Raw genomic sequence first — 13,607 nt, forward strand, 5'->3', positions numbered from 1 at the left:
CCTCCATCATTATAGCTAAATAAATCAAGGAGATTATTTCATATAGAAAAAAAAAATGGTATACAGAAAAATACACACATCTACATCAGCTTAGCCTTTTTTTTAAAGTCTTCCAGGTTTGCACGATCTGAAATTAATGTTAGGAATGTGACTAACTTGCTAGTAGCAAATACTCACCACAGGATCCTTGTATTCCAGACACTCAAAAAAAAAAGGTAGTTTTACAAAAATATGATGTCTAGGTGGAAAAACTTAGAAATGCGGTTTGCTGATTTACAAGGCGGCTTGACAGATGTGTCAGCACCGAGCACCACTTCACTCCGCGGATTTAACCCTTCAGAGACACTTGTATTTACACCAGGATTTATTAGATTGGTGTTTTCAAGCAAAACGTGTCATTGCTCGTATCATTGAAATGCAGCCTTGAGGGACGAGCCCGGCAGTGGAAGCATGTCCGAGATGGGGCCTGAATGAGACAACACAACGGAGCTTTCCAACGTATAAGTGGGGGAATGACCTATTAGAGAGCAGCGTAGGGGAAAGGGACCCGGGGGTCCTGGGGATGAGCATGAGCCAGCACTGGGCCCTTGTGGCCAGGAAGGCCAATGGTACCTGGGGTGGGTTAGAAGGGGGTGGTCAGTAGGTCAGAGAGGTTCTCCTGCCCCTCTGCTCTGCCCTAGGGAGACCACACCTGGAATATTGTGTCCAGTTGTGGCCCCTCAGTTCCAGCAGGACAGGGAACTGCTGGAGAGAGTCCAGCGCAGCCACCAAGATGCTGGAGGGAGTGGAGCATCTCCCGTGTGAGGAAAGGCTGAGGGAGCTGGACAAGAGGAGACTGAGGGGGGGACTCATTCCTGGGGATCAATATGGAAAGGGGGAGTGTCAGGAGGATGGAGCCAGGCTCTTCTCAGTGACAACCAATAACAGGACAAGGGGCAATGGGTGCAAACTGGAACACAAAAGGTTCCACTTAAATTTGAGAAGCAACTTCTTCCCAGTGAGGGTGGCAGAGCCTGGCCCAGGCTGCCCAGGGGGGTTGTGGAGTCTCCTTCTCTGCAGACATTCCAACCCGCCTGGACACCTTCCTGTGTAACCTCATCTGGGTGTTCCTGCTCCATGGGGGGTTGCACTGGATGAGCTTTCCATGGCCCTTCCAGCCCCTGACATTCTGGGATTCTGTGATCTGAATTCTAGAAATTGCCTTTCCCTGAAGGTGCTTCCTAAATGTAACTGTCTGCCAACTTCCATAGTATTGCCTTCAAGTTCCACAAAAACAATACAAATCACAACTAATATGAGAATACAGGATATTTTGGAACAGATCTCAAGACAGTTCCGTTAAATTTAGGAATCACAAGGAATCCAGTGCCCCACCAACCCTGCTGCAGAGAGAGAGCTAACATCCCCCCAACCACGTCATGCTCTTTAATGACCTGCAGACTCTAAACCATATACACAATAAAATAATGCATAATATATTTGATAGAAGATTATGAAAAGGAACGAAAAACAGCTGGGAAACACTGCAGAGTTTTCACCCTGAGCTTTCGAATTCTTTAGCAATAGGCACTAAACCATATAGAAAGTATAGAAAACGATGGTCAGCTGAAATCCAGCGTGAAGATGGAAATTCTGGCGGAAGGAAGAAGTTCCGAGGGGCAAAGCAGAGCAGGTACAGGTCGGTACCGCCGCGTTAAAGCGGGGCCGGACGGCAGCAACACCTCCTCCCTCCACCCCACAGCGCCGGGCACACAAGGCTCCTTTGTACAAAATAAAACACCACTTGGTGGGGGTAAGAGGATATTTCCTGTTAACCTCACCGCAGATTTGTAATCCAGCAGTCAAATTATGTCAATCACAGCTCATTAGGCAACAATTTACCCTGCCAACTCCGTCCTGGCTGCTTCCTCCAAACCGCGTCTCGTTTGCAAATGTGCGACCCCGTCACGGGTGCAGAGAGAGACCACCCTGCTGCAGGAGCTGCGGGACGGCTCCTACCCCCGCACCTCCGAACGCGCACCCCGCCGCATCGATGGCAGTGCCGTAGCGTCCTCGGACACCTTCCAGCAATTGGTTTGCAATGATGCTTGCATATGCTGAATAAGGTCTTGCTATGCCATAAACTCGGGTTGGTTACCAGAACGCGTCATTTATACACGCCTGCCACGTGTGTCTGTAGGAGAAAGGCAGGAAAAAATCCAGCATGGCTGAGGAGGCAAAGCGAACGTGCTGGGGAAGGGACAGGAGGCTCCTGCAGACGCACACAGGGCTGTGCTGGCGCCGGCAAGTTCACAGTCAGATCCAGATCCCAGTTTATCCTTCACCCCTCAAGGGCAAACCAGGAACTTGGTGGCAACAACACGCTGCCCCTTCCCTGGACTTTACGCTCTTGCGTAAACTTGAAACCGAGGGAATTATTTCACGGGTCCCACCAAGAGGGGAGAATCTGCATCGCTTTGAGAGGACATAAAAAATGACAGTTCACAGACAGAAACCTGGAAATTCTTCCCCCCGAGGGAGGTGAGTGCCTGGCCCAGGTTGGCCAGAGAGGTGGTGGCTGAATCATCCCTGGAGACATCCCAGGCCAGGCTGGACGGGGCTCTGAGCAACCTGAGCTGGTGAAGATGTCCCTGCTCATGGCAGGGGGGGCACTGGGGGAGCTGGGGAGGGCCCTTCAACACAAACCATCTGTGATTCTCTCTCTCACATTATCTTCCACATTTTTCTCTTTGAGGAACATCCCACTGAATACAAAGTCTTCCCGAAACACACGGCCAGGTAAGCGCCCTCCCCAACAGTGACAAGAACAAATCTCAGCGCAACAAACAAGCCAGCGAAGCACATTGACCACGTCAGTCCCAAAAACAGTGGTACCATGGGATACAGACTCACGGAGAAAATCCTCTGGTGTTATTTACTCCACGGCCCAAGAGCAGTGACACAAAGATCCTCCCCTTCCCCTCGGTCGGGCGCTGCCGCACACGTGCTCAGCGCATCCTCGTTCGTGTCGACGGCACCATCACGGGCTGGAGGAACGTATTAGCGCGGTGGAGAACTTCACTGCAAAAGCGTGACCTGGAGCACTTCCCATCATCTGCCGCAATTTGTGCGCCTCGAACCTCAAAGAGCAAGGCTAACAAAGAAGGCAGTGAGGTGATTATGTACATTTGAAGTGGACAAACTACTTCACCAGAGACTTTCCTGAAGATGAAGGCTGCCAACACCCCAGCATCACCCCCTTGCTGAAGAGGCCACAGAGCTCCTGGAGAAGGTCAGGAGAGTATGGTCAAGGAGGCAAAAAATAAGACAGCGCTCAAGGTCACAGCGCTTGCAGTGAAAACATGACCAGCCTGCGCTCTGCTCACAGACACGCAGACGTTTTGGAGGGCTACGGCTCACCGAATTGGTTTTGCACAAGGAGAGAAGAATAGAACTTTAAAATACTTCTGTGAGGCTGCCCAAGAGCCCTTCTCGTTACACACGGAAGCGGAGACGAGCCACCCGGCGTGACGCCCGCATACCTGCACGTGCTGCAGCCCACCGAGCCGCGTGTGCGCCAACGTCAAGAACGGTCCTGCAAATTCCATTAGCGGTATGAAAATTGTTATTGTCAGGAAAGCCCTCCGGGACCTCCCCGAGCAACGCTCGCGCCACGCTGATTTCTTAAGACAGCGTGTAAAGAAGGTGAGGTTTAGTCCTATAACCTTCAGCATCTCCTCCTCCATACCCTCATGTCCTGACTAATCCTCTCTCCCTACAGAAAATATTCTTCATCTGGTTTTCCCCCGATCTGGGGTTTGAGCAGTGGCGCAGTCATCTTCCCCTCAGAGCCGCAGAGAAAACAAACTAATAACAGCCTAAGAGTTTATTCTTTCATAAACTGGTCAGATATTTCCTGGAAGCTGCAACAAACTCCAGCCATCCCCGGCTGGCTCCGAGAACAGGCTGAAGGCGATTTTTGGCTGTTCCAGCAGTCGTGTTTGGGCCCCATCTCGCAGCTCCTCCCAACGGGAGCAGAACATCCAACACCCCATTTGTACAGACATTAGTCTGCACAGCCTGCTGCTCCCTCCAGCAAAGCTACAGCACTCAGCCCCTGACCCTTCATTTAACTCCATCTTCCAGAAACAGATGCCACCTCCTCCTTTCAAGTGCCTCAAGAAATTACAAGCATGGTCCTGTTATCTCCCATATTTACATTATAAGTATCTAACGCGCCCTGCTTTCCCAAATGATGTCTCTTCCTTTTACTGATCTAATCAGTCGGTCCTAACTCAAAAGCACTGATTTTCTCCCCCAGACCATGCACACAAATTAAACCAGGCACCCTTTTGGTGGGTTAAGATGAACCAAGGCTGCATTCTGAGCCCTGTGCTGCTTGTGGGGGCACCTCCCGTCTGTGAAACGGCCACAGGTTTCCCTGACAAGAGCAATGCCAGATCAGGCTTTTTCCACTGTGCCTAATAATCGTAACATCTCACTCGCCATTTGGCTCGTCAGTGGGGGTTCCTGACTGAATAGGCTTATTCTTTTCTTAGACATGATAATCTAATTGGGTCTAACCAGAAATAATCCCCAACACACACCAGTTTGTGAATCCTCGCGCAGCACCAGGAGCATTTCAAATACCAGAGGGGTTGCTCCAGCATCTGATATGGGAATTACTCTGGCAGCAGCTCGTCTCGACGGGTTTCACACGGCATTACGGGGAACACAGGGCACAGCACACACACGGGTTTTATTCCTCCTCCTCCCCAGCTTCTGTTTATCATGTGAATGTGGCTCAAAAGTAAGAAGGGCATGCAAGATTAGATGGGTCATTATATTCGCACTAATTAGACACCTGAAAGAAAACAGGACGTTTGCCCCAAACGCTCCCGTGCAGCACCACGGGAAGCTCTGCCCTTCCTTGGGAAGCTCCCAAACCCCGAGTCCCCCGCACTACTCAGGTGAGGGGAAACGAGCGAAACAAATCGGAGAGGCCGGCGGCCCCGACCCTGCGCGGGTGACCCGCACACGCGTGCCGGGGCCACGGGCACCGGGGTGGGACCGGCGTGTCCCCGGGGGTCCCACCGCCCCGCGGGCCCCTCTCCAGCCCGGGCTGCCGGCAGCCGCCAGAACGAGCGAGGCCGCACCGAGCTCCGCACCGGCCGCCCGCTCCCCGGGGCCAGCGCGGCCGGTGACCCCGCGGGCTCCCGGCGGCTGCTCACGGCTTCGCCCGCGAGGAGGGGACGGAGCGCGGCGCAGGGGAGCCGCCCGGGCTCGGGGAAGGCGGCTGTTCGGGGGCTCCCGAGACAAAGAGCCGCAGCCGGCGCACACGCCGGGCCCCGCTCCGCTCCGCTCCCCGCCCGCCGCGGCCCCGTCCCGCCGCCTCCAGCCGGGCCGGGAGGTGCGGGCGGCACCGCCCCGCCGAGCCCACCTGTGCCGCCCGCAGCTCCCGGCCGGGTCTCCAACTTTTCCCCGCTACCCAGCCGCCCCCCGCGCACACCCCCGAGGCCCCGCAGCTCCTCCCCGGCCCCTTGGCGGAGGCCCGCGGGCGAACGCGGCGCCCCGACCCGCTCCCCAAAGACAATGGGGCCGGCGCTCACCAGGACGACGGCGAAGCGCTCCTCCAGCTCGCCGGGCTCGGGCATGGGCAGCTTGAGGGGGACGCTGTGCGCCCTGAACTCCGTCTGCTGCGAGTCCACGCTCCCCGCGTTGCCCATGGCGGCGGCGGCGGCCCCTCCGCGCTGCCTCCGCGCTCCGCGCCGCCGAGCCAGGCGGGCTCCGCGCCCCGCGGTCGCCCTCTAGCACCGACGGCGGAACGAGGCGCCGCCGCCCGTCATGGCTCGCCGCCCTCGCCCTCCCCCCGGGGCGGGCTCGCTCCGGCTCCGGCTGCGGCTCGGCGACGGCTCCCCCGCATGCCGGCCCGCACAAAGCCCCGCTCCGCCCCCGGCCCGGGGCGCGCTGGGACTCGTAGTCCCGTTAACGTCCGAGGAAGGGGCCGCTGCGGACTCGCCGGGGGCCGCAGAGGCGGGCGGGGGTTTGGGCGATTCCTTCGGCGTCCATTTTACCGGCCCCCGCCGCCTTCCCCTTGCAGGCAACACCGGGGACCTGCGTGTACCGGGGCGGGCGGCCCGGGCTGTGTGTCCCCGGGTCCCCCAGCAGGGTCAGTGCTTGGGCTGGCAGACACGGGTCCTGCTGCCTTCGAATGGTGGGGAGGGCTCCTGCCGTGCTGAGGGACTGCCCAGGACTCACAGCCCCGAGCCCACCTCTCGTTTTGTTGAAATCAGAATAACAGGATGATAAAGCTTCGTAGGTTCAGGGTGACAGCCCCCAAATGAATCTGTGATCAAAACACCACCATCTCGGCATAATCATGGAATCACAGTGTCATGGAATAGTTTGTGTTGAAGGGCCCTTCCCAGCTCCCCAGTGCCCCCCCTGCCATGAGCAGGGACATCTTCACCAGCTCAGGTTGCTCAGAGCCCCGTCCAGCCTGGCCTGGGATGTCTCCAGGGATGGTTCATCCACCACCTCTCTGGCCAACCTGGGCCAGGCTCTCACCACCCTCAGGGCAACAATTTCCTCCTCATGTCCAGCCTGAATCAGGAGGATCATCCTTCTCCCAAGCATATTGAAGCCACCTGCTCTTCAGGTGTTATTTTCCATTTCTTTATCATTTCCTGCAAGTTCTCCCCAATGCCATGTTCAAGCATTGTGGTGGCCAAACCCAGACCCAGTTAATGCTTTAACCTGTGCTGTTGTGTCGGGGCTGTGTTACAAATACCAGCAGCAGGTACCTCGGTACCTCCCTCCAGTTTGAAGAAAATTCTGCAGCTCAGCTGGAGACAGAATTGACCCATTGGGTGACTCTACTGTATTGCACTTTATCTGTTTTATTCTCCAGTCCAAGACCTAATTGCCTTCCTGTCACCCCCACCAATCCATATCCCACTATCTTATAGTAACATTCGATTATCCTTCCAGAGAAGAACAGTTTTCACTCCATTTTAACCCTCACAACACACCTTCTGCTGTTTCCCCTCCTCATCACCACCTTCATCCCACCCTCACTTTGCTGTCCCAGCAGAGGGATGTGTGTGTGCGTCGTGCCAACTCACGGTTACGGATACAATCACAACCATCATTAAAAGCTTTCAGTGATTATCTGTGAAGTTCTGCCTTTTGCTGCCAGCTGGTTCAGGAAATTCAGTAAATCTCGTGAATCAAGTGACATGACGATTTATGCTGCTACCCAGAGGCCGGCAGCAAATGCACCAGGGCACTCCACAATGGGATCTGGCCGGATCCGTAAATTCCTACTGGGATATGGAAGCATTTCTGGGTTTGCCTGGTAGGAGATGGTAGCTATCGACATGCAGATTAATTTGTGGGGGAAAAAAGGCAAGAAGATAAGCATTATTGTGTAGAAAATGACGGTTTCTTAATTGACATTATCTAGGGTGACAGTTGCACTAGAGGCACAGCTCACCAGGCTGCCACCAAAGCCACGCGTTGGGAGTCTTGCGCTGCAACACACACGATCCCGCTGTCAAAACCCAAAGAAATGATGGTAAGCTTTTCTCTGCTCATTAAACGCGCTCATTCTAACTTAAAAAAAAGACATAATATGCTCAAGAACGGGTAACACGCCCTGTCCTGGTTTACATCGTGTCCACGGGGATCAGCCAGCGCAGGACTTGGCCCCGGAGCCCGAGCAATGCAAAATCCTTAATAAATAAAGTTTTAAAACCCTAGGTAGTTCTTGGGAGTTAACAACACTGCCATCAATATTGAAGAGCGATAGATCCTTTGCCTGATGGCTTTTATCTAAGACTATCACAATTCTTTGAAAGATTAATTAGTTAACTAAGCTTCACAGGGCTGCCGTGAGATAAGGGAGCATTAGAGGATCCCAGATGGCACAGGGGGGTCGGGGTGCAGGGCGACCATCTCTAGCCGTGAATCCATTGCCAGCACTCGCTGCTCTCGGGCTTATGTGGCGGAGCAGAACCTCCCGGCACCCCAAAGGGGTCCCCGGTGCCCCAAATCAGAAATCACCCCCCATTCACGCTCAGCTCCCTGTCAAACGCAGGAGAAATCGTGGTGCTCGAGTACCCCGGCCACAACGGTTGGGTGGTGTAGGGGAGCGTCATTTGTGTATTGCGTACGGGAAAGTGAAGGTGACACAGCTTTACAAATAAACCCACGTGTTGCTGTTAATTGCCTACAACAATAAACTTCCTCCAATGTGAGGAGTCCCAACATTTGCCCGGTCAATAACTCCCCCATGGAAGCACCCAGGAGCCTCAGTTTTCCAAATCAATGGGAAATCACCTCAGCATTTTTAAGTCCCTCTGGATGAAGGGAGGTGTTCGGGGATCAGGAGCCACTGGTAGCCACACATACCTGGGAAAGGTTAAAATAATTGCTGGGCAAACTGGATTCTTTGGCTCACATTAGGCAAGAAGCCAAAGGCGGCTCTAAATCCTGCTATAAGGCACATTCAGTTCAAAAGCAGACTTGCAAAAACTTTAATGGAACTAACCATCCACACATACGGCGACTGTTTAACATCAATGCAGTACTGCAAAGAAAAGGAATTCTTTTAAGAGAACAAGATGATTTTTGAGCAATTTGTTGTAGTCGGTAACTGGGATGTCAACATTTGCAAATGTCAAAATTAGCACGGCAGCATTGCTGAATAAAAAAGCCATTTGACTGGCTCACACTTCGGCAAAAATAAATTATTCTGGGATAAGAATTAATAAACAAGACCTTAGCTTTTACATTTATTTATTTAAACTAAATAACCAGCTACACAATGCGTGATTTCCAGAGCTGCTCCCGGGCGGCTCGCGGGTGATGCCGGCAGGGAAATCGGCGTCTGTGCTGGCTCAGGGCCGGACCAGCGCTGCGGGGGCCCCGTGCCTCAATTTCACCGCACAGTATCAGAATATCACAGTATGTCTGGGATTGGAAGGGCCCTGGAAAGCTCATCCAGTGCAATCCCCCCATGGAGCAGGAACACCCAGATGAGGTTACACAGGAAGGTGTCCAGGCGGGTTGGAATGTCTGCACAGAAGGAGACTCCACAACCTCCCTGGGCAGCCTGTGCCAGGCTCTGAACCAGACAAGCCCTGCTCAGCCTTTACCGAAGGAACTGCTGCCTCTGCTTGTCACCCAAATCTCCACATTAAAACAAAGCTGGAAGTTTAGGGCCCTTCTTATATTCCCCTGAACCTGTGTCTGCTTATCTATGGAAGAAACTCTGAAGGGGAAAAGGAAGACTTTATGAACCCTCGTTTTCCCCCAGTGCTCAGCATTTCCAGGCAGATCCCGAGCTGACGTTTCAGTGAAGTTCCAGGTGACCTGATATAACGTTCTGGGAGCTGGAGGGTCAGCTTCAGGCTTTAATAACTATTATCTAGTCATCAGGCTTTAATAGCTATTATGTATAGCTAGATCCTGGCTCAGCAGTGGCAAAGGAAATATTCATTCATAACTAAGATGTAGTGCAACGTAAACTCCATTGCAAGAGCTGAGCCGTGCGCACGTAAGAAGAGATTATTGATCGCAGCACATGAGCAGCTGACCTCGCCTACAGGACTAGAGGGACTTTTTCTGTCATAAACGGAAAAGGAAAAATAACAGGCTGCTTTCTGAGAACAGCGTTCTCAAGGAAAATCAGTGTCTGCAGGGATTGCCTGGTGACGGGAAATAAATACTTGATAGTCTTTATCCTCATGCACATCCGCTGTTAAAGACGAGGCAGTTTCACCTCAGTTCATCATGTTTTACCTGGTAGAACATATCTGCTATCTGCTTCAATGCCTATTAGTCTTTTATTTATAGCAATTTCCTATGAGTACCAGAAACCTGCCTTATCTAGCCCCAACAGATTGGAGAAATAAGTTGCAAAATAATGGTCAGGCCTGTTAGCCTTAGTGTTGTTGCCGCTTATCTCAGAACAGCACGTATTTTGTTTGAGAATCAAATAGAAATCTAAAAACCACCTGGAACCTGGGAAGTTCTCAGTCATTCCCAAGGAATTACCGATTGCCATATCGACGTGTGTTGTACAACCTCCTGCACGTCAGCACGCCGAGCTTTGATCCCGCTTCTGCACGCAGGTGGGCACGTCTGCTCGGCTCCTGCTCCGTTTTCATGCCTGTGTCCACATCCCCATTGTGCAATTGCTGTTTCTGCGTCTTGTGCTGAGCGCTGGGCTTGTGATGCCAGCCGGAAACGCTCGGTCCCAGCACACCGAGTTATTAGGTTCATCTCTTATTCACACTCCGATTTTTCTCCGTCTGCTAGAAATTCAATTATTAACTTTGAATCCGATTTACTTGCAGCAGCCGTGCTCTGGGTGGACTGTGCTGACGTCCTCGGCCTCACTTCCAGCGCTTGTTTGTGTGGATCAGATGCAGCTTCATCAAAGCAAACTGCGATGCTGACAGCGATGGGATCAGCGCCCGGGTTCTGCTCAGGACCCTCCTCTACCAGCAGCGACGCTGAACGTCGCAAACAGGTCTCCTACAGCAGGGTGCATGGAGTTACACCCGCTTAATCCAAGACTAGTTGACCCTTTCGGTCCCTCTGCTTCATTCCAAGGTGTGGGGACACCCCCAGGCTGTGGTACAGGAGTGACGAGCCCGTCACGGAGCGTCTGGTGACACACAGCAACAGGCAAGAGGGTTCAGTGCAGCCCGACGTGATAGCGCTTTGTCTCAGCTTCCAGAAGTACCGTGTGGAAATATTTAGCACGATGATTTTGCATCTCTCTTCTGACTTTTGGGTTGTTCCTTAAATACACGTGGGTTTAATGGGTAAGCAAAGGTGGTGGGTGTGAGGGCAGCGTGGCACCAGGAGAGCGAGTCGGGGCTCGGTGCTGAGAGCTCTGGCTAGACCGGAGAGTGAGATTTTCAGAGCCTGAACAGATGCATTTTGCAGAAAAGCCGCTGTAATGACGAACAGCCCTGTTTCTGCCTGTGCTGGGTTACTGACCTGGATTTCTGGCGGGTGAAGTCAGGTCCCCAAACTCATTTGCCATTTCTCCGCGGGGCTCACGCCTGGTTTTCTGCCCACTTGGACCGCGGGCGTTATCCGATCACTTTGCGGGGACGTGGAGCCCGACGCCGTCCTTAAGCGCTCCTGCCTGGTCCTGGACTGCACTGCCGCCACCTGCTAAACCCAGCAGGGAGGCTGGCGGGCAGCCTGAGGCAAAGCCATATTATCATTTTTCTCCTCCTTTTCCCTTCTTTTTCCCTCTCCAAGGGCAAGAGCGGGTGGTCTGTGCCTCTGCCCTACAGAGGGAAGCCTGGTAGGAGAAGGGGGGGCAGGATCATAAGACCATGATGGAAGAGGTCTGATTTTTGCAGCCGCTTTTCACAGAATCCCAGAATGTCAGGGACTGGAAGGGCCCTGGCAAGCTCATCCAGTGCAATCCCCCCATGGAGCAGGAACACCCAGATGAGGTTACACAGGAAGGTGTCCAGGCGGGTTGGAATGTCTGCACAGAAGGAGACTCCACAACCTCCCTGGGCAGCCTGGGCCAGGCTCTGCCACCCTCACCGGGAACAAGTTGCTTCTCAAATTTCAATGGAACCTCCTGTGTTCCAGTTTGCACCCATTGCCCCTTGTCCTATCATTGGTTGTCACTGAGAAGAGCCTGGCTCCATCCTCCTGACACTCCCCCTTTCCATATTGATCCCCATGAATGAGTCCCCCCTCAGTCTCCTCTTGTCCAGCTCCAGAGCCCCAGCTCCCTCAGCCTTTCCTCACACGGGAGATGCTCCACTCCCTTCAGCATCTTGGTGGCTGCGCTGGACTCTCTCCAGCAGTTCCCTGTCCTGCTGGAACTGAGGGGCCACAGCTGGACACAAGATTCCAGGTGTGGTCTCCCCAGGGCAGAGCAGAGGGGCAGGAGAACCTCTCTGACCTACTGACCACCCCCTTCTAACCCACCCCAGGTACCATTGGCCTTCCTGGCCACAAGGGCCCAGTGCTGGCTCATGGTCACCCTGCTGTCCCCAGGATCCCCAGGTCCCTTTCCCCTACACTGCTCTCTAATAGGTCATTCCCCAACTTATACTGGAACCTGGGGTTGTTCCTGCCCAGATTCAAGACTCTGCACTTGCCCTCGTTCTATTTCATTAAATTTTCCCCGCCCAGCTCTCCAGCCTGTCCAGGTCTCTGGATGGCAGCACAGCTTCCAGTGTCACCACTCCTCCCAGTTCGGTGTCACCAGCAAACTTGCTGACAGTGCACTCTAGTCCCTCATACAACCATTGATGAATATATTGAATAATACCGGCCCCAGCACTGCCCCTGAGGCACTGCACTAGATGCAGGCATCAACTGGACTCTGCCCCATTGACCACGACTCTCTGGCTTCTTCCCTTCAGTCAGTTCACAGTCACCTCACTACCCGATCATCCAGGTCACATTATGCTTCTTCTCTGGACAGCAAGTCTGAATGGTTCGCTACAGCTCGGAGAACAAATCAGTTACAGAAAACAGCACAAGCATTTGTTCTGTGGGACGGAGTACAGAGTGTCTGCTTCTAAAACGTGTGCCCGAGAGAGGCACTGGCAAACACAGAGTGCTCGCTCATCTGTTGCACTGCTTCAAGCAATTAGTGCAATGTAAGGCTAACATCTTCCATGTGTGGAGAACGAGAGGGTGCAGGTTTGTGATCTGGGCAGCTCAGAGCCCGAAAATCACTCAAATTAAAGCAAAAGGCTGGGCTGAGGGGACATGGGGGATCCCCGCAGCTGGCACCCAACCTACACCCTCTGTCTCCTCCATATCCCTGCATCCCACCTCCTCCCAACGCATTGTACATCACCTGGGCATCCTGCTTTGAAACAGAAACTGCCCAGAAGGGCACTGGACCACGCACATCCCCGTCCACACCGGGGTGGTGACGGTCCCCAGCAAGATGTGGGATCTCGTGTTCAGCCTCACGCCATCTCTGTCGCAAGCAAACGAACACGAGTGTTGTTTTCCGGTACGGTGCACCCCGGCCGGCGGCTCCTTCGTGATTTATTGGCAGGAAGGCAAGCAGACAAAATACAACTTCTGAATTCCCAGAGAGGCAAAGAATCATAAATGCTAATGAAACTGAGATAATGGAGCAGAAAATAACAGTAGGGAATGAGTCAATATTTAATAAAGCTTATATCTGAGTGTAAAGCAGCACTTTCTGAACTGGGATGGAGGCAGAAGCTGGGTTAGACGTGTATCTCTGTGCTTACCCATCACCTTGAACTGGCTGTAAAACTCATTAAAATAAGCCTCAGAATATTTTTTGAAGACAGAGGCATTTTCTAACCTTTGTGGACTGTTGTTATTAATTGCAAATAGATTTTTCTCTCTTTTTCCTTTTTCTCTCCAGTGTGTGCAATGGAGGGGCTGCAGTTCTGTGGCTCCTCAGCCCCCGGCTGGCTCGTAGCTCCACGCGGCAGCCGAGGGACAATGACAATGATGATGACAATGACAATGCCGGCCATTGTCCCTGCAGCAGCAAAGCTCGGTGTGCTGCCACACGGGCTCCGCACAGAAATGCCCCACGACTTTCCATTGTTTCCATACCAAAGGCTTTTGACAAAGAACTCCCG

The 13,607-nt window shown here is 53.2% G+C and overlaps 1 protein-coding gene and 1 long non-coding RNA gene across 7 annotated transcripts in view; one reads left to right on the plus strand and one right to left on the minus strand.

The window, feature by feature from the left end:
- FMNL2 (formin like 2) overlaps window positions 1–5,865 on the minus strand; it is a 129,362-nt gene extending 123,497 nt beyond the window's left edge. For 3 of the 6 annotated variants that reach the window (XM_065070190.1, XM_065070191.1, XM_065070195.1), the window contains exon 1: window positions 5,589–5,862. In XM_065070190.1, coding sequence (XP_064926262.1) covers window positions 5,589–5,705 — 117 coding nt within the window. In that variant the 5' untranslated portion in view covers window positions 5,706–5,862. Of the gene's footprint in view, window positions 1–3,521; window positions 3,862–5,588 lie in introns of those variants that run through there. The other 3 variants (XM_065070189.1, XM_065070187.1, XM_065070188.1) reach the window with 3 other exon arrangements.
- LOC110364160 (uncharacterized) lies at window positions 4,861–13,527 on the plus strand. Its single transcript, XR_010473944.1, has 3 exons — window positions 4,861–4,949; window positions 7,445–7,555; window positions 10,341–13,527. It is a non-coding gene; the product is annotated as an uncharacterized LOC110364160 (long non-coding RNA).
- The last annotated feature ends 80 nt before the right edge of the window (window positions 13,528–13,607 follow it).

Source organism: Columba livia, chromosome 7 (assembly GCF_036013475.1).
Source record: "Columba livia isolate bColLiv1 breed racing homer chromosome 7, bColLiv1.pat.W.v2, whole genome shotgun sequence".
Classification (NCBI taxonomy): domain Eukaryota; kingdom Metazoa; phylum Chordata; class Aves; order Columbiformes; family Columbidae; genus Columba; species Columba livia.